Source organism: Gymnogyps californianus, chromosome 7 (assembly GCF_018139145.2).
Source record: "Gymnogyps californianus isolate 813 chromosome 7, ASM1813914v2, whole genome shotgun sequence".
NCBI lineage: Eukaryota > Metazoa > Chordata > Aves > Accipitriformes > Cathartidae > Gymnogyps > Gymnogyps californianus.
Genome location: NC_059477.1, coordinates 29022968 through 29048246, shown reverse-complemented (window position 1 = coordinate 29048246; position 25279 = coordinate 29022968). Strand labels below are relative to the sequence as shown.

At 39.1% G+C, this 25279-nt stretch overlaps 1 protein-coding gene across 1 annotated transcript in view; it reads left to right on the top strand.

The window, feature by feature from the left end:
* CNTNAP5 (contactin associated protein family member 5) overlaps positions 1–25279 on the top strand; it is a 295463-nt gene that overhangs the window by 53218 nt on the left and 216966 nt on the right. Inside the window, exon 2 of the mRNA XM_050899801.1 lies at positions 18904–19014. Within this exon, the coding sequence (XP_050755758.1) occupies positions 18904–19014 (111 nt within the window). The remainder of the gene's footprint in view (positions 1–18903; positions 19015–25279) is intronic.

Genomic DNA, 25279 nt, shown 5'->3' with positions numbered 1-25279 from the left:
TAGTTCAGCAAATCAGAGACGTGATTCTCTTCCTTTGCATGTTGATGAAATCATCTGCAAAATCATGAAGAAATAGCTTAAAGGCAAATTTACTTGGGATGGTATGTGATGGTCCATTTTCTAGCAAGTCTAACAAAAACCAAGGAGTGAAACAGTAGAGGACTAGAAGACAAAGCAAATGAGCAGGTGCTTGGAGCATGTTGTCACGGAGGGAGAGGTCTCTCACTGCACTGCAATGTCACATTGTAGAGGCATATCTGGAGGTCTCAAAAGTGGTTATGTCGTGGGCTTCTCCGTCACTGACAGATGATTCCCAGTGGCAGCAAATGTACCTTGCTGTACAGTACCACGCAAGGTGCTTCCACTGCTGCTTTCCAAAAGGGAGGAAGGGATGAGCCAGAAGCAGTAGTGGCAGGGCTTTCTTCAGGCTTGGGGAGGCTTCGGCTTGTCTGAGAAGCTTTCACTGTGAAGCCAGCTGTTCCCTGATCCTTTGGGAAGAAGGGAGGAAGGAGCTCTTGGGTAGGACCTGCTCTGCAGCTTGTTATCTCTCACCAGAGAGCATGCTCAGGTGTGGCTGGACCTTAAACAGCTTCAGGACAACACGATGTAAATGATCTTTGGGTCCCAGAGGTTGGTGGGAGCTGTGGTTTAATGCAAAAAAGGGATGAAGGCTGTTGACTATAAATGTTAATAGCCATCAAGAACAGAAACAAACACCTTCAAGTATAAAAGATGATAAGTAATAAGAAATTAGTAAGAGTTAAACATGGCCCAGTCCTGGAGAACTTCTAAGAACAATGCAGATAATATTGCTTGGTAAGCTTCACAAAAAGAAAAACGTGTGATGTTTAAAAATCAAACTTTGTTTTGTGGAGTGCCAGGTTGTTCCAAGTCTGAGCTAAAAATATGTTCCAGTCTGTAGTTTGTTCGAGTCAGATGATGAAATGAGAAATGTAACCTGTACTTGCATCAAACATGTAAATGGCAGGTCCATTACAGAGCAGCGTGAAAATAATTCAGATTTCCAGTGTAAGTTCTTAAAATGAGAAATTCAAAAAACATTTTTTCTGTGGAAGTATTTGTTTAAAGTATGTTCCTCAAATGGAAATTCCTTCTAGAATATCCATGGGATTTAAACACACACATATTCAGGTCTCTTCCCCCAGGAGGAGAATGCAGATAGATATACTGAAGTTTGTTGGATCCAACAACTGCTGGATACTTCTAGTTTACTGCAATACTTTTCCATCTTAGTTGTTGATCAGAGTTTTCTCAATATCCAGTCTGTTGAATTATAGAGAGGTAAGTACAGCTTATTTCACATGCCAAGTTGATAGGAAAGTGTACCAATATTTCAGTTTTTTTAAACTAAATGTTACTGAGGTTGCATGTAAAAAAAATTATAGAATGTATTGGGAAAGAATGACTGATTTGCAAGATTGGAAATGAACTAGTTTTCAAAATAAAAACAGTTCTAAAATTATAAAACTTTTCCACTTGTCCAAGTTACCTATATTTTTATGGGGTATTTGTTGAGCTATGGAATGCCACTTGGTTAAAGGAAGAAGTTAAAACCAAAACCGTTTACTAGTGGTTAAACAATAGTATCAAATATGAAAGCAAGACTCCGAGACCTAGTCCCTACTTGTGTGATCAAAAGGCACTTTTCCTTACTGAGGTGTCTGCTATTAAGAGAAGTGTTATGATAGTAAACGTTGCCAGAAATCTGTTTGGACTACGTAAGGTGTGAAAAGCTTAATTATGAATGAGTAAGCACACTCTGGTTGGCACGGAAATACAGAAGCTAATTTTGCACCTGTCACATTTTCACGCTGCAGTTGCTTGGCTTATTAGCTATTACGTTTCCACTAGCTCCAAAAGCCAACCTCCTCCCTCTACACTTCCAAAAATAATAAAGTTGTACTTTCAGTAAGGGATACTGCACAAACACTTCCTTGTGGGAAGTGGGGGTGCATACAAGACTTCATGCCTTGTTTCTGAAAAATGTACCTTGTTTGAACACAGGTAACTCACCTTTTGACTTCTGTCCTCAGCCCATTGAAACTAAAGATTTCCAGATGACATAATTCAGAGGGCTGGAAAGTAAACGGACCTCCTGAAGTACTCTAGATTGTTTTTGTATACCAAGTTTTCTGAAGTACTGCCTCTCGTCCAACTCTAGCTCAGGAATCCTGGTCTGTGTGATTTTTATGGAGGAACTATTTTTGACAGCAGACTTGAGTTCCACTGATCTGGATGGTCCTGTGCAGAACCAGTGGCTTGGGCATATGGAATACACAGTGGAATCTGAGTCATAAATAAATCTGGCCATAAACTGGAGCTATACCTCTCCATTGGGTCCATAAGGCAGAGTTGGGTACAAGCTTGCAGAGGGAAAGACCTGATGCCTCTTCCAATTAGAAAAAATAAAATATTTTGGCTCCATAATGTACCGAAAGAGGTAATTTCTCCTTTGGAAGAAATATTAGTTGTCGGACATAAACTCTCAAGTAGACAGCCATTCTTGAGACATATCTGACCACCTGTAGTTTTGACCGGTGGAACTAATCCAACTGATGTCTGACATGCTGTTAAAGCTTACAAAAGATTTTATTTTCAGGGCATAATTACATGTCTGCCTTGTTTTACTACATTAACAGTATGAGTCAAGTTTCTAAAGGTTGCCAGGGACACGAATTACTACGAAGCTGAGAGAGTGTGTGCAGTGACAGTGTGTATTTAAAAAAAAAAAAAAAAAAAAAAGGCAGTTTCCAAGAAATTAAAGCAAAGCGCCTTTGACTGATATGGAAATGTCATGAATTTATGGATATCTTAAAACAAAGAAACTTAATGAGAGGCTTTGTTTTTTAAAAAGTAAAAAGGATTCAAAGTACGGAAGTTGTCCCATATTGTATATCTATTGTGTAGTGATGAAACTTTGCAGATGAAGCCTTATTCAACTTGAACTTCTCAGACCAGCTATGTGAGAACATGCTGTCCTCTAATATTTATTGAATTTGATATTTGGGGAGGGGGCAGGGAGCTGGCAGATTGAGCCAGTGGTAGGGGACTTGACACCAAATAACAAGATTCTGTTGAATGACTTGCATATGGCTTAGTGCATCTCCACAAGGTCTTATTTGAGTCAGTAAAGCTATACAACAGCACAAGTTGGGTGCCGTGATTATTCTTACAGGATTAAAGTCGTAGCTCTGAATTCAAAGTGCTTTGCAGCTACCCATATGTGCCTTGTACGTACTGCTTGGTAGGCAGGTGTAGTGATGGGGAAAGGCAGTGCTATTTAATACATTTTTCCCCTGTGAATTTTCTTGATTCCACAATCTGTTAATAAAATTAAAAAGGGTATTTTGAAGCTAATTGTCATTAAATCTTTCAAATTTCAGAGAGGAGGCTCTGAGTCTTCAGCAGATGGTTGGAAATGAAATGCACATTGGGGGGAACAGAGGCTCTGCCAAATGTGGACCTTGAACAAAACTAGTCAAATAAACAGAAGTGAGACACAGCAGGGATGGTTTGGAATAGGCTTTATTATGGCCAGAAAGCTTCAGGCTGTGAATGACCTAATCAACCTAAGCTCCAGACATGTACCTAAATTAGCTTCAACTCTACCATCCTCATAGCACTCCATTTTGTTTCATTCAAATACTATACTAACAGATCCGAGCTCTTTTAAAAGTGGAAGGTTATAACTGTTCTGGCTTTTCCTTTTCTCATGGTATTTGTCCTATTCAACTCTCCTAATGCTTATATTCTTAATTTACTCCTTTAGTTTCCCTGTCCTTTTCCCAGACTCAATTCTAGCACTTTTCATGCATTTGATGAGTTTCAAATGACGTGTTTTTGTGGTTCTATGAGAACAAGAAAAAGGACTAACGGGAGCAGAGCTGTTTGGTTTTGGGGGGCTCCGGAGGGCAGTTCAGTTCCCACTTATCCCAAAGAATTTCTGTGTGACCCTGTCTCCTGTCTCATTTCGCAATGCAGAGATAAAGTAACATGCCCTGCCAGAGAAAGGGAAGGCATGCTTTATGTTATATAAAGCACCATTCCAAAGTAGTCTCTTGCTATATGCATTTCCTACCCTGCACGGTCCCTACTTCAGTTAGGACTGCTGTTCGTTACTTGAATAACAAACAAGCTTGGGCTTGCTTCAGTTCATTTAACTAAGCTTGGCATGATTTCATATATGCTGCCCACATTCTTGTGTGTAGTCCTGCTAGGACAACTGTCTGCAGAGAGTATCTGTGAATGTCACAGGGACATGGACTTGTTCTGAAAACACTTTTTCAACATAAAAGCTCTTACAGACAAGAAAAAATAAAAAGAAATAATATGACTCTGATCATATTTAAGCATTAGCCAGGGCAATGACAAAATGCTATGGGCACCCTCCAGTTAATAACTAAGCTGCTAAGTAGCATCATGTTGGCGACCAATGTTTAAAGAATGGTTCAGTGTGAAATTCTGTATGGCAACAGTTTGTCTGTCACTGTGCTGTGAATTTGGTTAGCAAGCTGGCCTAGCTTTATTTTAAAAAAAAAGATTATATATGGCTGTATAAACCTTTCTCACTTGATACTTTTTATTCATAAAAGATATAGTGTCATGGCCTTTGAATCAGTCTCTGCTTTATACCAATAGACATGAACTTTCAAAATCTTTTTGTGAAAAGTAGATTACCTTTGAGAGTGAGAGAGACTATTTAGGGGGTTTGATGTGAGTACATAAAAAGTCACTTGGATTTATGAGGAATTATTGCTCTGGAATTCAAAGGGATAGGAATTAATCTGGTGTACTAGGTGCTGATTCACATTGCCTGAGGTGATATTCCTAAGTTCTGGGACAACATTATCATGGTTTTGGCATGAATTCAGTGGTTCACACAGCGATATGCAAGGGATCATGTAATTTCCCTTTGTCATTCTGGTTTCAAGTCTCCATGGTTGGAATGATTTACTGGGATTCTAATTCTCTTTACCATTAGTAGGCACACTTGAGCCCACCGGGTTTTATTCAGAGCCCATTGAAGCTAATGGAGGGGAAAAAAATCCCTTTGACCTCATTTGGCATTGGCTCAAGCTCTTTGTGGCTGAAGCTGATGGCTTCATCAAAATCCACTTACCCTTCCAGGGATGAGTGTGTGACAGGGAGTGCTCAGGTCATTCTGGAGCTTCATGGGTTTTCTGGGAGGGGCTTGACCACTTTCCCTCATTATTCTCTTTATTACCTATCTAGGTGAAAGGAGCAATTTGAAAAGTAGCAAAGCCAGTGTGATATCTTGTACGGTCTCTAAAAATATGTGGTCCAACCTCAGCATCTTTTGGGTAACACAGGATTCATACAGTTAAAAATGAGTGTAACAGAGAAATATGCCTTAGAATTAACTTTGACATGTTTATTTTCTTTTTTCACAATTTTGAAGGTCTCTGAGGTTAAAAAAACAAATGACACCCCCCCACACTGTTATTCAAGCGTATTCCTGAATCTTTCCCTATTTTAGATGTATCTCTGATGAACAAACCTACCCAAATAAACACCTAAATATAAGCAATTACATAGCGTGCTGATTTGGAACTGATTTCCCTACACCACCCCACCCCCTTACCCCCAAGAAAATAGGAAAACAAATAGGAAGAATACAGATGAAGAGAAGAAAATGATCTGCCCTCCTTAACCCTTCCTCAAAGACACGTGACAAGTTCCATATCATCATCTGTTTAGTCTAATGCTCTGTATTATCATATAAACAAAAATTTTGAGATGTTATTATCATATTAAATTTTTTTTTCTGTCCTGGAGAATTAATTTACCTGAAGCTCTCCCACTTCCATTCAGCTTAGTAGGACACAGAAGGTGGCTTTTCATAGAGTTTCTCCAGGCTACAGCCCATCAGGACACTGTAAGAGCTCCTTTATTCCTGAATGCCATGTTCTATTGTAAGATAGGGTAGATTTAATGAACCTACAAAGTGGACCTTGCTTCTCTGCCCCTAAGGGTTAGGGAAAAGCCTTACCAGCACCAACATGAGTCTGGACATAGTCCTTGGCAATCTGCTGTAGGGGTCTCTGCTTGAGCAGGGGGACTGGACAAGATGATCTCCAGGGGTCCCTCCAAACCTCAACCATTCTTCGGTTCTGAGTTCCATGAGTGATTCTGTTCAATGGCAAGAAAAGGAGTAAGACCTGACAGTTGACTCCTCCAGGGCAGAATTGAAGGGAACAACAGATGTCTCATGCCTTTTCATTGGGTTGATGTACTGAGTTAGGATGCTGCAAATAACTGCTTGTGAGACAACTGGGCTTTGCATTTCTTGGGGTGGAGGCCTTAGCCATGGATCTTTTGAAGATATATTCCTGGTCCCTTTGATTAGCGCTAGTAGCAAGGAAAGCTACTTCCACCATTGAGGGGTATGTTTTCAAAGTAATGTGCAGGGCTTTGGTGTGTGACATCATTAAATGTTAATGTGCATTTTCAAACAAGGAGCCTCAAGGCTAGAGGTAACTCTTTGATCTTTAAAAAGCTTGCCTCCCACATAGGGGAGTGAATTTGAATGTTTACTTATATCTGCGAACACTTGCAGGTAATTAGATTTTAGTTTCAGAGCTGCAGGACTTTGCAGAAATGATTCAGATTTCAAAAGGCTCAAAATAAACACAAATTCCTATTTATCTCAAGGGATTTAGAGGGGCATAAAACAAACCTTTAATGGCTTGAGCCACACTTTATTAATTGCTTTGTTGAAGAGATAAAACCTGTGGGAGTTTGTGTATTAAAATGGGATGTGAACCAGCAGAAATCTAAGTAGGATCTCAATTTGATTTAAAGAGAGTAAGAAAATACACAGCTGAGCTTTCCTCTGCGTTTAAAAGATTATTACCCTAATATATACAGTTTCTTTGTTTTTAAGGAAGCATGCCTGGATTGAGCCATAATTATATGTGAAAGTATTTGAGCTAGTCTTTCAGTATTGAAGGAGTAGGATCTGTCTAAACAAAGTGACAAGCAATTAGGGAGCCTGGGGGAGTTGTCTGTTTGTCATATCTGAAAAGAAAGTTATCAAATTATTACTGAAATTGTTCCACATCTGACAGTTGTACCTACAAAGGTTCCTTACAGTAACTTCGCAAATATGGCTCTGTTTCGTATGCTGTTTTTGACAGGGGACAGTGGAACTTAAGCTTTTGGGCTTTTTTTTTTTTTTAATCGAGACTTTTTTATTTTCCATATACAAAGTTCATCACAAGGAGGACTACTGATAGAAGGTGAACCCTTTTCTTTGTTGGGTGAAAAATGGCCTCTTTAGACAAAATAAAAGGTAGCTGACTGCTAGAGTTCTGCTGGTTTTTAAACTGATACATTAATCAATACTTTAAATCTAAATTGCCATCTTGTTGAATTTCCCCTTTTTTGTTTTTTAGTTTCTTGAATTTTCACTGTGATTTTTAAAATTAAGAATGCCTGGCTTTATTTAATCCCATGTGAAAGAAATACACTAAGGATTGCAGTGCAGTATTTTACCTCTTAATTCTGTTATTAATGTTTCTGAGCTTGTTGCAGAACAAATTTTGCAAAACCCTAGGATGAATAGTCCTGCTATGTTCTGGTTATGTCCTTTTCCCTTCTTTTTCTATTATACTGTACTTGCATAGGTTATGAGAGTTTTCTCCCCCACCCTCCAGTCCTCCTGTATTCTGTGTTAAATCCAGAAGAGCTACTGGTGATCTGTCTCTTTGAAAATCTTTGATGCAGAAAACACTAGTCGGGTTCAAATTATCATGATAATTAGCAGATCTGTTTGTATCAAGTCTATATCTTTGCATGTAAAACTTCTAGTTGATTTTGAACAGGACTGGGAAGTGAGCCACTGACTAGGCATGACAAGTGTGGCCTTGACACCACTACTCTAGCTGGCTTCTCAGATTTCCACTAAGGAAAAAATCTCATTCTTTGGGATTGTCAAAGGCATTCCAGGGTTCATACCAATTTTCCTGGATACTGAATTTATAAGCATCATCAATGTGGATGAAGGGAACATGTATACTGAATCTGTTAATAATAGATAATATAAATATCATCCATTTTTAATAGATCTTTTTGGGCATATCTGTTCTCTAAAGCATCTTCAGTATTGATTGAGAAGGAGACTGTTTCTGCATGCAAATAAAGTTCAGGCTTTGGTAGTCCCTGTGGGTCCTGAGTAGTTCTGCGTTTTCACCCACAGTCCTCAGCTTGACCTCTGTACCCTCAAGTGGCTGCATAGCTCTCACGCTTGCTTGCTATGAGAGTGAGAAACAGCTTTTCCTCAAACTGTTGCTGTCCTGACCAATGAGGGCAGGAAATAATATATTTGAAAAGCTGAGTTCAGCAAGGCTCAAATCCTGAATGGGTCTGTGACTGAACTGGTAATTAAAAATGTCTTCACCAGTTCAGTATCTGGACCACAAGCTCATCCTTCCTAACAGGTCTAGGATTGTATTTGAGGGTGATGGATAGGGCATCACTGGGATGCTGACAACACCCTCAAGGTGTGCCCCAGTCTTCTGACTGCTTGCTGGGGAGTCGTCTGTCCTTGTGTTTGCTAACATCTTCTAGTATACCTGTGTAATGTCAGTGGGTGGTGAAAGTTTCTCAGAGGGTCAGGAAATACCTTCCACTGACAAGAAAATTAAATGACAGAGATGCTGAATTGAGTCTAAAGTCATGGGCCAGAACTGTAGTGATGTGAAGGCTGAGCACTGTGATCATGTAGTGCCATGGATCTTGTTCAGACCATGGGATTGGATCCTAACATAGCATAAGATTGTAGCAAAGACTATAGCATGAGGGTCTCAATACTGATTCCCAAAATAATCATGGTTGGTTAGAGAGAAAAATCAAAATTTGTGTATAAACTCTCTTGCTTATTTGACAATGTGTTTGACCTAAGAGATCTATAGGTTTCTTTTCTCCTGTAGCACTAAAAATGCCACTGTGACTGATGAAGAGAGAACATGCTGCCCTAAGAAATGCCTGGCAGAAAATTTTCATCTTTAAACTGACATCAAAGCTGCATTTACCTTGCTTAAGAATGGGAATTTTTAACTTTTTTCAATCCAGTCCCTTATCTAAACCATTAACTTGCATAGAAGAGTCTTAAAAATTGGTGTTTTGGGGCTAAATGAGGAGATTTTTTTGGAGGTTATTGAGACATGAAATGATTACTTATCTTCCCTTGAAATGACATTACGTTTAAATGCAATGGTACATGGGCACTTACTACTACCTTCATCTCTGTTAATCCTTGCTTACAGCCTGCAAATTGAACACTCTCTCAGGCTTATGGGATGCACTGAAATTCTCAGAGTTATAATTGCTTTTCAGTATGCCATTCTGCATGTTACAAGATTTGAAGAGGTTCTCTTCCAAACAGAAAATATTTAGTGAACCCTGTGCTGTGTATTTTTTTCCCTTTAATCAGTTTTATCCATGAGTTCACCAAAGATTCAAAGGAAAAATAAAAATTGAATTCACTTGACCATGACTGATTTGAAAATTCAAGGGACAACCTCTTGGTTATTGATGGCTTTTAAATTGCTGTGCATTGTTACCTGAGTATGCCTGTGAAATTCATCAGCATTCCACACCTTTCTAGCTGCTTCTGTTGTTTGCTTAGAGATAGCAGCTGTAAATTTAGATGTGCACAAAATAACCTTACCGGACAAAGATGGCATTGCCTGAAAGTCTTTGCAATAACTGCCTGTATAAATGAGCCCTTTTCCACAGAGGCCCATAGGAAAACCAGAGCAGCAAAATCTTGTTTGAGAATGAGAAAGCTGAGGCCTGATAGTTTCCCACGTGATGGAGGTTGCCCAACTTCATTGCCCTTCTGAAGTGGTGGTTGCGTTAAAAAGAGAGAGAATGGGAATGGGGCGTCACACTGATGCAGATACTCATGGGTCTTGCTCCAAGACAGGGGGGAAACTGTAGCACTGCAACAAAAATGAGAGTATGTGAACCATAGTACTGTGCTGGGGAAGCAGAAGGAGACAAGAACTTATAAAGGGCTAATTCTCCCTTAACTTCCCTTTTTACATTCATCCCTGAACTCATGGAAATCAGGATCAAGTGTGAATCCTCAAAAGGAAACCCACCATGGGAACTCGATTCTTGTTTTTGTTCTCCAAAGTACCCCTACTAACAGTGTGGACCTCCGCAAAGGCAGAGTAAGGTAATAGGAGTCCTCACTTAAGGGTCTGAGCTTACATGTCTGTGGTCACAGGTGTGATGGTGACAAGCAGTTGGTGTTGAGATGCTCCACTGAAGTTTGCAGCAGTGCTGCTGCAAGCATGCTGAATTTGAAGGTCACTCAAGGTGTGGGTAATAGCATAGATGTCTATCTGTACGAAAGACTCATCCAGTTTGGAGAAGTATTCAGAACGATATTTCTGTCTCACTGGGCTGAATATCAGGTGGTAGAAGATGGCATGGCTTTACTTAGATTGCTGAAGCTATTCTATTTCCAAATTGGACTAGAAAACAGATCTCTCTTTCCCCAATGGTGTTAGTTACCCGAGATGATCAACTCCCCCCACCCCTGCAAATAAAGCACTTGTGTTTCCCAAATTGGTTTTCATGTTCCAGTCAGCATGGTAACCTATTTGCTGCTGCTGTTGTGCAGAAAGCTTTTATTTATTTCTCTCCTGGTTTTTGTTTTCTTTTTTTTTTTTCAATAAACATTATTCTCATTGAAACAGGTATTTACACTCCATTTAAAAAATTGTATTTAGACAACTTGGAAAAACTACATCACCAATGAATTCCTGAACCATCTTAACACTGAGTAACATCAGCAGAAAATCTGCCTTACCCCGCTGCATTTTAATTTTACTTTGGTGAATGCCTATACTGAACTCAGTCCATCTACCTCTGGTCATTCTTGTGTTTTTCTTCTAATAATGAGCCTGGCAGCCTTGCTGATGGGTGCAGATACATTAACATTTTTTTTCTGCAAATTCAGTGTTGTTTTAATTTTACGTACTATGATATTTTAAGGCAAATGCTGTTCTGTTTTTTGGAATCCATGGTTTAATTGATGGAGTCCTGAACTCCTCCTTCAGTGATGACCTCTGGTGAACAAGGCATACTTGTAGCAAAGTCTGATGCTTCTGAAGGATATCAAGTTTATGTTTTTGCGAGTGCTGCTAAAACTTCTGAAACTTTAAAAGACAGTCTTGATCTTTGGAATATATCAACTACTTTGAAATGCACCAGTAACGAGTCTTATGTAGGCCAGGATAAAAAGGATGCTTGTGATGCTGTGTCCATAGCGAAGGGCCTCTATGTTCTTGGATTGTATTTTTCATAACAGCAAAAACTCCCCGGTGCTGACAAAATCACTTGCCTGTGTTTTCCTGTACAGAAAAGCAATCTCTGGATATCTTCTCCTGCCATGGATTGAAGGGATTTATACTGTCTGTCCACTCAAGTGTGTTACACGTCAAAAGGGCAAACTTCAGATAGAAAACCTGTTCCATCCGCTGGGTCAGCTTTGTAGCTTTCTGATCTCAGTTCAAAGATCAGAGCACTCTTAAATTAGCAGGATCTCACAAATGTGGAAGGAAAAGGCAAACAGGCACAAGAAGCGTTATATTCTAAGTAGAAAGTAGTAAGAACCTCTGACAACTGCTGTTACGCCTGCTGAGAGTAAATCCCAGCTTTGGACAATGATATGCTTTTGCAGGTTTGTTCATTGGAATATAAATGTTGACAAGCTGAGTCACCACATCCTTTTGATGTGGTCTTTTTTTCTTTTCCATATAGAAATAACAATGATTTCAGTAATTGTTGAAATCTCAGACTGTCCTCTTATTCAGTGGATTTCTGTGATGGATTTGCTGTTCATTGGCAACAGCGCATTCCTGTCCTAAAAAAAAGTCTGTCATCTAATGAAAAGCATATAGTATAAGATAAAGAGACAGGTACCTTCATTTTGTAGATGCAGACATTATGACTCACCCAAATGGCATGGACTACAACAGAGCCGGAACCTGAGAACATTTGTACCTTAAACATAAGACTACTTTTCTTTAACTAATTTTTGATGGCAATTGGCTTTGTCTGATGTTCTTTTGACCCTCTTGAAACAAGTATTGCTTGTGTATATTAGTTTACTGGAGCTGCATTAATGGTTATTTGAAATTCATATTTTGGCTTCATAAACCCAAGTGTGACATGATCACTGTTCCTCAAATTTGACTCCTACCTCATTATTGTGAGTAGGAATTACACAGCAGACATGATTATTTCAGTACAAAAATAAGACCCACTATTGAATCAGAGTTTTTTGAGAGCCTGTTGCATTATTCGAAATCAGACTTGACCACTTTTTGCGAGACAAGGTTACATGTCCAGACTGTATCATAAAAGGATGCTCTATAAATGCACTGATTGAGTAATGCTTTTATGTCAAGGTTTACAGGCATATGAAAGAACACTTATGTAATTTACAGTCATTTAGGAAGAGTTCATGATTAGCTTAACTATTGATGTTTACTTGCAGTATAGTGAGGAAAGAAAAAGGAACGTTGTTGTGTTGTTAAGTACTTTCTCTAGTGTCTTATATCTTGAAAAATATGCCATGCCTTTCAGCTAACAGATGGAATTCACAGCTGTGCATGTGAGTGTAGCCAGTCTCTAGGAAAAAAAAAAAAGGAAAAGGAAAAAAGAAGGAATTTCTCTTTACAGAAAAACAGTTCTTTTGTTTTTTTTTTTCTCTTCAGCTTTCCAAGAATCACTTAGTAAGATATTCATGGTAGTAGAACCTAGTAGTATGTGGTAGTCCTGGTGAGATGCTTTGTGCAGGGACTCTTGATGTGGAAATAATCTTTCAATCTCTTCCAAATCTGTAGCCATACTCTGTGTTACTACATTTCCTGTGTCTTCTGTGTGTATTTTCTTTTCCCCTCACAGAAGCTCCTCCTTCTTCCATACACATACACCTCATTGGACTGTAAAGGTGGAAGGTTAATTTCCATGGTAAGTCCAAATATTTATTTCTTGTCTTTACAAAGGAGAATTGTAGCTACAGAAGGCAGGAGAAAAACAGATGAAGTGGAAGGCATCAGTTGTCACTCCTGAGCACTGTCAGAGGCATGGTACAAAATGCATGGTTTACATCTTTAAAACAAAGTATGCCATTAAGTGGGTAATGCTAAGAGGAATTTTATCTAGCCTATAAATACCAGTGAATCTTTTCAACTTCAAATCCCAGTACGGAGACTATTTACAATTGCAATCAAAATGATGCACACAATTTAACTTCAGCACCATCTGTAACTCTGCTGGTATTTTAATAAAGAATAAAATTATATCTTGGCAACAAAAGCCCCACTTAAATAAAATACCTTTAAGTTCCAAGCGAGGCCTCCAAGAGGAAGCTACAAGGCCTCCGATTTACCCTGACATCTCCTTCATGTTTACTATAAAATAGATATATCTACATTTAAATAGCAAGCCGTGGACAAAAGGTCTGTGTGATTCTGTGAAGCCCTTGTTAAACTACCTCTGAAGCTCAGGGATTGTGGTTCACGCAAGGGTTTGCACAGCTGGTCACAAGCATTCCTGCCCTCATTGCACAACTTTTATCTGGTTCAGCAGAGATGTATGAGCAAGGTCTAATTCAGGAGCTCTTTGCTGATGTGCCAGGCCCTGTGTACTTAAAGAGGAGCACCTATGAGAGGCAGTTATCTTCCCTTAAAAAGCCTTTTATTACCGTGGGATGATGCAAGAGACATGTCACTTATCCTCTTCTGAATTCGTCTTTTGAACTCCATTGTGAGACCTACCCACACCAGTTTCTGACTTATAATTTTCTCTTCTTTCTCATCTTCTCCAATCTGCATATTTTGCAAAGAGGAGGCAATTTTTGCTCTGTTAATAGTTTGCATGCTGGGTCCTGTTCCCTGCCCTTCCTTCAGTTGCATTGTTGAGCGATACTAGTCCCATGTTCCTACTCTGGGTACTGCTGTCTTGCGGTATTTATAACTATTTCATGATGCTTATGGTCACTAATAGAGTAGCTGCAGCATGGGCCAGTCTTACTGTGGCTTGTCAAATACTTTCCATTTACGGTGATATGAGATTGTTGGCGTAAGTATGGTACTACTTATGATACCGATACGAGATCTTGACTAACAATATACTACCATGTAGAAGTAATGCAGGCTTCACAGTCAAAGATTTTCTGCACATTTGTCTCTTTGAGGGTACAGCGCTACTAAAAGCAGTTCAAATCTGATGTATGGGAAATCTATGGAGCCCAGGGATTGGTGATCTTTCACTGATCGTGTCCTCTTCATCAAAGCTTTCATTAAGGAAATGTTAGTGACCTTTCTGGATGGCCTTCACAAGTGGAAATCAATGTGTTTTGTCCCACTGACTCTTCAAGTGGACAAGGGAAATAGCAGCAGGACAGGTTTGTTAACACATCTCAGTCATGGCTGGTAACAACCATGCCCACATTCCAGGGACTGATCCTCTTCAAAAGACAGGGTGAAAGAAACATTAGTGTGATCATGATGGGTTTGGGGGGTTTATGGTTTTTTAAATATCTTCAGTGTCCACTAATAAGAAATCTTCTAAATTTACATCGGTTGCTGCCACTGAACGTTATCTCAAGCTTGAAGAAAGTTATAAACTGGATCATGTCATGCCTACCAACACTGATGTAAAACATGTACTAGAAGAACTGGTAAAGTTGGGCTGAATCTCTGATTGCTATGCAAACTCAATTTTGGTAATATGTGTTTCAGAATATGTGTTTGGTAACGTGTTTCAGAAGCCTGTTGTGCTTCAGAAGCATTTGAAATCCTGTCTCTCTAGGACTTGGGTACATTTTTCTCAGTTATTTTTTTTATTTGTCACAGGTGTTGAAGGCCTTCACAAAATATAGAGCTTAACCAGATATTTGGGTAAAAGGCCTTTTCTGAAGTTCACTGTTTTATGGACTATTAGCTAAAGCTGGTATTATTTGCTATGTTTCAAAGGAGCCCAAGAGTTTTAGTCTTTGAATCTCACTTGGATGCTTTTGAACTTATAACATTTATATTTGTGTTTTAAAAGAAATGATTCTGGACAAAATTAAAATACATGGGGAAAGGGGGAGAGAAGATTTCCTTAGTTTTACTTGGAGGGCAATTAAAGCTACAAGAAAGGAATCAAAACCAATAAACCAAACAACTTCATAATAGGTTGGTGAGTTTCTCATTTGTTTTTTGTTAATTTATCATTATTTTCTAAAAATCAAAAGTGAATAAAAATCAGAAAAATCAAGTTGATACGGATATTTTTCTTCATTTCAGAAGCAAGATTGCTGATGACAGTTCTAATAATACACATGACACTGTAAATGCTATCCATAATTGCCTGTTTCTCAGACGTCAGCATAGTCAAGGTCAGCACCCATTTCTCAAATGCAAGTCAACATATCAGTATTGTTATGTGATTTGCATGAAGAAGACGGCTTATAGGTACAATTAGACACTTTTTTTTTCATGATTCCCCCCGCCGCCCCCCCCCCCCCCCCCCCCCCCCCAATTATCTGGTCAGCAAGGAAACATAGGAGAAAACAACTGGCTAGTAAATGCTTTCCTTTGAGTGTCCAGATGTTTTAAATGGTGTAGATTTTTTTCTTTGTTAAAAACGTTTTTAATAGACATATAATGCAGTTGACTCAAAGAAGCAAAGTTCTTGTTCTAACAGACCAACTGCCAAAGCAAAAGGAGTAGGGTCAGCAACTAGAAATGTGGGAGCACCTGGAATAAAGGTCTGTGTCTGTCACACCAAGTGAGGGACATGAAGTCTCTTGAAATGTGTGTGCTGGGATTCTATGATGGGAATCAGGATACATTGGCTTTGCTTTTGGTTTTACCATGGGTCTTCTCTGACCTTCCATAAGCACAAAACGTTTCATCTCTTTCTTGTCTGCACCCATCACAAAAGGAAATATGATAACAATATCCTTTCTTAGAGAATTTTGTAATCTTGAGGTGTGTGTTGGGTGGTTTGTTTGGGTTTTATAGTTGGTTTTGTTTTTTTTTTTTTCAATTCTGCCTTCTCATGGAAGCAGGGCCTAATGGGATGATCCTCACTGTATGTGCACATCCTACCTTTTTGAACCCTGTGGCCTATTTCAGCTAAGTTTTACAAAGAGTTATCAATCTCAAATCTGTACAGTTCGTATGTGTAGTGTCTCTGACAAGGAATACATCAGGGCTATTCTACGTATGATCTGGATTGTTGTGCATGTACAAGTTGACTGATGCATCCCAAGCACTCTACTGTACTTTGAAATTTCATTTGGCGTGTAAAAGCTGTGCCATGTCCTGCATTGTAGGTCTGTGCATGTAGAGCTGTCAGGTGCAACCTTCAATTTTGCAAGGTTAGTTTTGACTGAGGGAAGGGCAGAAGAGTGACATTGCATCTCGTCAGAGTATCCATTCAAAAATTAACTTCACTTGGAGGAAATTCCTGCTTGCACTCAAAAGTCAATCAATCATTACTCTCTTATCTATTGGGAGTTGGACTGTATTGGTCCTGGTGCTTTCAGAACTATCTTCAAATTGTTAATGCTGTCCTAAATCCTGAAGCCTTATAATTACATGTTTTTATAGATAGATACGAACTCAGGGAAGGATTCCTGGCAGTAGTGGGTTTTTTTGTAGAGGAAAACCAGATAAGGATCCCAGAATTTGGTGTGAAAATTATGTTGTAATGCTGTAGCACATGAGTATGTCTGGGAACAGAAGCAAAGGATGTGGAAATGTAGACAAAGCATCTGGTAGTTAGAAGAGCTAATTGTCACTTCCCAGGCCAGAGCCTCCAGAGATCACAGGGAAAACCTTAAATGCATTGCTCTGAAATGGTTTACACTTGCTGCTGTGCTGAGACACTTGGTGTCCCATAGGTATCCAACCGCACACTTGGGGAACAGTGAGAACCCAGGGATTGCCACTGTCATTCTTGTCATGAACAACTTGTGGATCACAGACTGATGTGCTGAGTTCTCTCGTGGTCCAGGGGCAACCACAGGGAACTGAAGAGACCCAGCAGTCTAGACACTATTTAAATTGGAATCTCTGCATTTAGTCATTTTCAGCTTCAGGTTTTAAGTGTTGCTGAATAGTCATGTAGATCTGTTGCTAAGTCCTTGAACCTCTTTTTGAGAGGTTCCCAACCCTTCCGCTGGGCTTTATAGAACGCAGAAGTTTGGGTGAATCTGGTGCCCCAATGTACTTACCATTTCAGATCTTTGTTTAAATCACTCTTCAGGTCACAAGTGACAGCGAATTTAAGAGCCTCATTTTAATTTACAGATTTTTTTTTTAAGTCCAGACAGAACAATTATGGCCTGACCTCATGCCGTACTAGGGGGCATGGCACTCCACAGACCTTTCTGCATTGCAGTCAGAAGTTCTCTTTGAGACTCAAAGTCTGTCAGTGATAGAGAATCTGTCCAGGACCTTGGTAATTGTTTTGTTGGCTAATTATCCTCGTGGTCAAAACATCAGTGGCATACTTGCCCTTAATTTGTTTAACTTGCAGATGTTGTTAGGCCTTTTTGCTGATGGTAACTGAAAAGACAGAAAGGATTTCATACTTAAGTTTTCTTTTTGAGGTCCATCAGTCAATGCACTGATATGAATTATATTGATTACACTGATTTTTCATATGGAGCTGGATTTTGATTACAAAAGTATCTGGGCTGTTCTATAGAATCATTGTAGAAAGAGATGAGAAATATTTTAATGTAATCTGGTTCATTATGGGAAAGATATCACCCAGTTTTGGAACAGTCTAAATTTGCTGTCATAACTATAAAGCAATTTTTGCTTTTATTCCTTGTCTTTTGTAGCCCTGAAATATCATTAATGCACTACCTCCTCCCCCCCCGCCCAGCATCTTTGTAAATTGTATATTTACTCTGTGAGTGCGAGAACACTGTGGTGCCTGAGATCCTGCTAACCTGCAGGACTTTTCCAGTAATTAGATCCATGTTTGCTCCATGGGAGATTCAATTAAAAATGAGAGGGTTTTATTATTATTATTATTCCCTACTGAAACCCCGCACTATGTTCTTGAGTGCGTATGTGACAGCATTGTAATGAGCAAACTTACTTTACCTAATTTCATCCTTATTCAAACATTATGGGCTCAAAAATTCAACTTGAGTGTTAGCCTAGCCCATCTGTCCTCATGTAAGGATGTGAAAGTAAGAGGGGAAAGACATAGTAGACTACTCATTTGAGCGAACAAAACTAATTTGGCCATGTATATGTGTGTGAGCTTGGGGAAGAAATGAAGGAAGTGTTCAGGTTTTGTAATCACAATGCAGCATAGGACTCTTGTGAAGCACGGGACATGCTTTTACATGTTGCAAAAGGCCAGGTGGCATATCCCTGTGTGTCACTACTATACTGAAGTATGAAGTTGTAACTCCTACATTATGTATCTGCTCTGTGGAGAGACTTTACTGAACACAACAGCTAGGGTGTTCTCTAAAGTCTGCCAGGGCATTACTACATTCTTCTATTGGCTTTTGCAACAAGATTCACTACCCTCTTTAACTGGAGGGTAGATCATCAAATTTCATTCACTGAAAGGAGAACATTTTCCAGTTTTCAAGTATTCGATGTCTTAACAACAGCTCCCATCCAGTTGCCATCCCACCAGACTGTCATTCTGGAGGGTAAATTTCAGTCTTGCACGTGAATTCTAGCACAAGTGTGCTCTTTCTCCAGTCTCTGTCTACTAAGTAGAAACAAACACCACCTTGAGATAGCACCAGCTGGCATATTTGTTGTTCATGTGATGACCTCTGTATGTTTTGTTTTTTGCTTTTTTTTTTAGATAATTGTGATGATGCATTGGTATCTCCCTTACCTTCAACAGCCCTTACCAGTTCCTCTGAGCTCTTCAGTACCCACAGTCCCAGCTTTGCAAAGCTCAACAGGCGAGATGGTAAGGTTGCAGTATGAAATGCCTAAACTATTCTTTTTAATCACGTTTACAAAGAATAACTTTTTATGCTGTTTGTATGCAGTGCATTCAGACCCAGGTTGAATAGAACTGTTAATTTATGCTTCTGAGAGCGCTCTATTTAGGAGCAATTCCTTCCTTTATTATAGAAAACTTCTACTAAATTTGAAGCTCTCCACTTCTCTTGTAGAAACATCTTGAAGGAAGTTCAGATAGGTCTTTTTGCTTTTGAAGAGTTCCGAAAATCTTTAGAGCTTGAAGGTCATTAGGCTTGAGGCACTATTCTAAAATGTAGGTGTGTATTAAAGCTAGTAGCAATTAGATATTAAAGTTCCAGTGGAATTCAATGATACACAACTCTACAGAAATAGTGAAAATGAATGAAAAAAACTTTGCAGACATTTGCAATGAAGAATGTTTGAGGCCCAGATAATGAGTTCACACACAAGGTGAATTATTAGGATCAAACCTGGTACCAGAAAAGAGAAGTTGGCAGTATCTAGGACATCATTTGACACTGCATTGCAAACTTGGGTTGTTGACTCCCATCTTATTCCCAAGTTAGACCTCTAAAAGAAGAAAGCCCTGTATTATCACATTACATATGATTTTCATTATAAGAAACACTAGAAAGTATACTACTAGAAAAGATATTTTAATTGAAAATAAATGAGAATTTCCCTACTTAACCTCTGAAATGTCTGTTTTAATCAAACACCATTTGATAAATCTATAGAAAGACAGTAAAGGGCTCTCTTAGATGCTTGGCACTAATAAGGAGTTGCTAGGTCATTAGAGAAGTGTTAGATGGCAGTTACTATATCATATTTAAACTCCTGAACCAGAGTTCCTCAGCAAGTAAAAGGTCATACGGTAGTTGCTTAACATAAAGAAACCTGTAAACATTGAGCATGATATTTGAGTTTGCCCTGCCATTATCTCCAACTGCTAGCTGGGACAGTGAATAGACGTGCTTACGTGATTTTGCAAATGGGTCTAATGACTAATTTTATCTGCAGAAAAGAGGAAGAGATTCAAAGTCAATATTATTGCAAGTCAAGCTCTGGCTGTACTGTATTTTAAAGTGATATTAACAATATCTAAAATAAAATTACAATGATTGCAATTTAAGGGCAGAAAATATAATAGGTCTTATTTAGCTGTGCTAGAGTAGTTTTGCCATGTAGTGGGGGGTAAAGTATTCTAGTTTTTTAGACATACAGTGTCGCATCGGTAAGGTCCATGCTGTCCTTTGGCACAAATCATGGGAACAGGAAGACAGAGTATTGAAACTGAGCCCTAAGCAAGGAAGTTGTTTCAGCAACTTTTATTTCATGTTTTGAAGGCTTACACGATAACTGACGAACTAAGCCTGACACAGGGACCTAGAAGCTAAACTCTACCTTGCTTAATTCTTTTGTTGCACAGACTTTTGTAGAAATGTGCAGATGTAGTGCCAGCAGAATTGATACGGGTACTTCATCTTGGGTTGGAGGAGCAAGCAGTGGCTGAAGGAACTTTCTTTGGCTGACACTTGAATGCAAACAGTAGATATCTTTACAAGAAATAATACTCACTAACAAGGACTGTGCCATGGCTTTCTAATAATGTTGGAGTGTTTTGATGAGTTGGCTTAGCTTTGTAATTCATAAGACAGTGCTGCAAGTAACAGTGCCTCCAGGTAGAAAGCCAGATAAATATATTTGTTAATGTAAATATGAATGCAACAGGTGAAGATGAATTTATAAAATACAATCCAGACCTACTTCTATAGAAAGTTCTAATTCATCAAGTTGATTCAGTAATAGGTAACAATAACTAAAAGGCTGTTGTTTAAAAAAAGGCCTGCAGCAGTGAAATGTGCCATTAAAAAAACCCAAACACACAAACTACCCATGAGTAAAGCTTTGTGTGAACTACTGAAAGCGCTCAATTAAAATGCTGATAAATCCGTACTGGTAGTAGTAAAGCAGTTAGTATAATTCTGATAAATATGATTCTGAGGTATGAAAAATACTACTTACCCATGAGAGGGATTAATCGGCTTTTTTTGTTTACAGTAAATAAATAATGAAAAAGAATAAGAAAATTGCTACAATATGACTGTATCAACTAAGCTTTTTCAGTTCTCTATTAGCTCTCAACCTGAGTAGTCAGTATATGCAATTATGTATGGGAATATAAAACTTATATAATGTCAAAAAGAATTTGTTTTATGGCCAGGAAGTGTTTGATCTGGGCATTAAAGTAGAATTCTGCAGCAGGGAAGCACTTAGTTGCAGCAGGAAGTCCGAGAGTTTGTAGAACAATATAAAGCCAGTTGAGCTGTTTGTAAGGCACTGTAGGGTGGAAACAAGCATTCCCTTTGCTTTGTATTAATAAACTACAAATAAGTACGGGCATCCTGAGCAGCCCTGTGGAACTTCAAGGAGCATTGACTGCATAACACTGGGCTTAAATGCAATTTTTGGAGCAATTACAGCAAAATATACAAATGGTCTGAAAAAGAAAAAAAGTATTTGATCATATTTTTTTGGAGTCATATGGGTCTCTGAGAAACCATCTGATCTTTGTTCTCCTCTGGAGAATATGAGCAATATATCAGATTCCTGTGGCACTGTTTTTCCACTAGGGCATTTTCTCCATACCATGTTGAACCTCTCCCTTGAAATGATCCACAGAAAATGTGAAATGTGTGAACTGTGAGGAATGACGGTATAGCGCAATGTGCAGAGTCCTATCAATGCCAGTGGGAATCTGGTGGGCAGAATGGGGAAATTGTATGCCCCTCAGACATGATGTTGTAAAGCACCAAACTTGTGACTTCATTGATGTCATGGTTTAACCCCAGCTGGCAACTAAGCACCACACAGCCACTCACTCACTCTCCCCCAGTGGGATGGGGGAGAGAATCAGAAGAGTAAAAGTGAGAAAACTCGAGGGTTGAGATAAAGACAGTTTAATAGGTAAAGCAAAAGCTGCACGCACAAGCAAAGCAAAGCAAAAACAAGGAATTCATTCACTATTTCCCATCGGCAGGCAGGTGTTCAGCCATCTCCAGGAAAGCAGGGCTCCATCACGCGTAACGGTTACTTGGGAAGACAAATGCCATCATTTGGAATGTCCCCCCCTTCCTTCTTCTTCCCCCAGCTTTATATGCTGAGCATGACATCATATGGTATGGGATATCCCTTTGGTCAGTTGGGGTCAGCTGTCCCAGCTGTGTCCCCTCCCAACTTCTTGTGCACCCCCAGCCTACTCGCTGGTGGGGTGGGGTGAGAAGCAGAAAAGGCCTTGCCTCTGTGTCAGCACTGCTCAGCAGTAACGAAAACATCCCTGTATTATCAACACTGTTTTCAGCACAAATCCAAAACATAGCCCATACTGGCTACTATGAAGAAAATTAACTCTATCCCAGCCAAAACCAGCACAATTGAGCATCCTCTCTCTCTTGTTTTCTTGTGAGAGAGGCGATGTGGCATCTTCATACATTAGTACTTTCCAGATTACCTAAAAACAAATGTACAGATCTGGCAAGTGTAATGAGAGCCACATTTTGTCTGTTTTATGTTTATGCCACACTATTAATAAAAGGTGTATGGTCCTCTTCAATTTCCTTGTGCCCAGCTGCAGGAAAATGGTGTCAGGGTTACGCTTGTATCTGTTCAAAGGAGTTGATGTCCTGTAAATATTGTGTCTTCAGTAGCCCTTGTTGCCTATTACAGCCTTCACATCCTACATTCTTGTCTCTTGTCTTGGGCCTGCCTTGACAAACATTCCTTAGGGTGAGCGTCACTGTTGGGTAGAGCAGCAAACAGCTGTAAAATAGTTGCTATACTTTGGATGTGCTTTTTCGGTATTTACTAAAAAAAGCATGGGGTGGGGTGTTGACACACTATGATGTGCATAAAAGAAACGTGCAGACACCAATTGTGCTGGAAAAAGATGCCAGTATCCCTTGTGCCACCTGCTCTGTATAACAGTGCAAATTTGGAGGAAAAATAACATTTATTGATTTTTGGCACTCACAGCAGTATTTGAGGATTTGGGATACCCACAAAAGTAAGCAGAAGTTACATGTTTGCTTTCCTAGCAGAAGTGAGAGAGGCCCAATGGGAAAAACCTTCGTTCTGCCCTCAGTCACACAGCCAACGCAGCTTTGCTGTTGCAGGGATTTTAACTGCCGTTCGTACAAGTCAGTAGAATTACTGTCCATCTGTGGAAATGGCAATGGTGGAAGGTTTGGGAGAGGGAAATACAGTGGGTTTTTTCCCCATGGGAAAAGGTGTATGAAGCAGCTGCTGTTCTGTAAAGATATGGTCTGTAACCAATAACATCTCTCTTGCAAGACCAATAACATCTCTCTTGCAAGACCAGCTTCTGGAGAGGTGATGCTACGAGCAGGTGTCACTGCTGTATCATGCAGTGCTTACATCTAAAGAGTGACATTCCCAACAGACAAATGTGCTCATGTGAAGAGATATGCAGTTCAGAGATGCCGTGTAATCTGTGATTTGAGAGCTCAAATTCACCACAGATCTCCCAACTTTCCATTCAGTGTGTATCGCTTGTTTGACTGACTTCGAAAATATAAGCCTGTTGTGCCGTGCTCAAACTGGAAAATAGCAGTGCATAGTAAAGCCAAATGCTTTTGTGGGAAGCATATCACCTTTCTGGCACTTGTAGCAGCAGAAGGGAGAGAGCATAAACTACATAGAGTAGATGCTAGTTATGATGTTTAACAAACTACTGGAAAGTACCTGTGGTAATAAGCTTGGCTTAAGGACTCATGTATAAACTCCAACAGAGAAAGCAAAGACTTTTTTTTTTTTTTTTTAATGGGAAACTCATCAAACAAATTACTTGTTATAAGTGATTTTCCTCCGTCTAGTTGTTGCTGTTTATGTTGTAGAAAGACAATAAAGGAACGATGAAAATGCCTACCTTTCTTTTAATATTTACTGAAAACTAGAATAAGGTCTTTGGAGTGTTGAAGCCAGTGTTTTGTGCCACAGACCTGCCAGAACTTCTGAACTGGATTTCTATGTCCTGCCAGCTCCTAGAATAAAACTGTAAACGAAGCAGCAACTATTGTGTTCAGAGTCTATTTCAGATACTGGATATTACAATCCAAAGGAAGTTTTCCTTTGACTCCTGTGTACATTAGTCACAATTCCATGTAGAAGAAACATGCAGCTTGTTGTCTTTTGAACACAGTTATATAGTTTGCATTTTAAAAGCCAGACAGAAATACTCTTTATATGGCATTTAAAATTTTAAAAAAGGGCGGGGGGGGAGAAGAAACATTGTTAGGATTTTTAATGGGAAGTACTATAGTCTTATATAAGCTATGGAGTTAAAAGAGAGCTACGAAGTAGTCAGAGACGAATTGAGTGATGAAATTCCTAATATTCTCATTAGGTCTTCCATGGTATGCTCATAGGGGAGAGTATTCTATTTAAGGCAGGTAAAATAATCACAATGATGATGAAGACTTCTATTGTGATTGAAAAAGGTAAAATAAAGCATGGCACTAGCAAGCAGTATGCATTGGTTTGGTTGCAAACTGTTTTCCCTGGAGAGTTCTCGTAGAGGAATGAAGACTGAGTCATCCAGGGGAGCAGGGATGATACTCAATTCTAGCTACAGAATAAACACACTTTTGTTTCAGGAATTAGGACTAAATCCTATCTTAATGAACTGTAAATAATGAAAATTCTAACACCTATTCTTAGACAAAGGAATTTCAGTTGTGAGTTGGAAAATACAATGCGGTCCAGGAAAATCAAGAAATTTTTTAAAGGACAACGTTATTGAAATTGAGTTATTTGATATAAACCACATTTATTGATTTTTCAACTCAGTTCACCTCAATAAACTTTTCATGGAGCAGAATTGAGACAGATCGGTTAATAAGATTAAAATATTAAGGTAAATCCAGCTTTATAACCAAAGTTTAGTGATGCTTTTTGTTTGGAAACGCATATTTGGAATCATTCTTGTAGTTTACATGAGAATTGTTAATGCTTTAGTCTCAACTCTGTATTTCCCCCTTTCCTTCCCACTGTGATTGTGTTCACTGTAATCACACAGAAGTGCTTTTGTAAACTTCACTAATAATGGCAAAACAAACAAGATGATGGGTTGCAGAAGCAGTGACAGCCTGAAAATTTGCTGCTTTGGATATTTTGTTAATGGCTTCTGCGTTCTTCACCGCTGCATTGTTCACTTATTTGTAAGGCTGAAG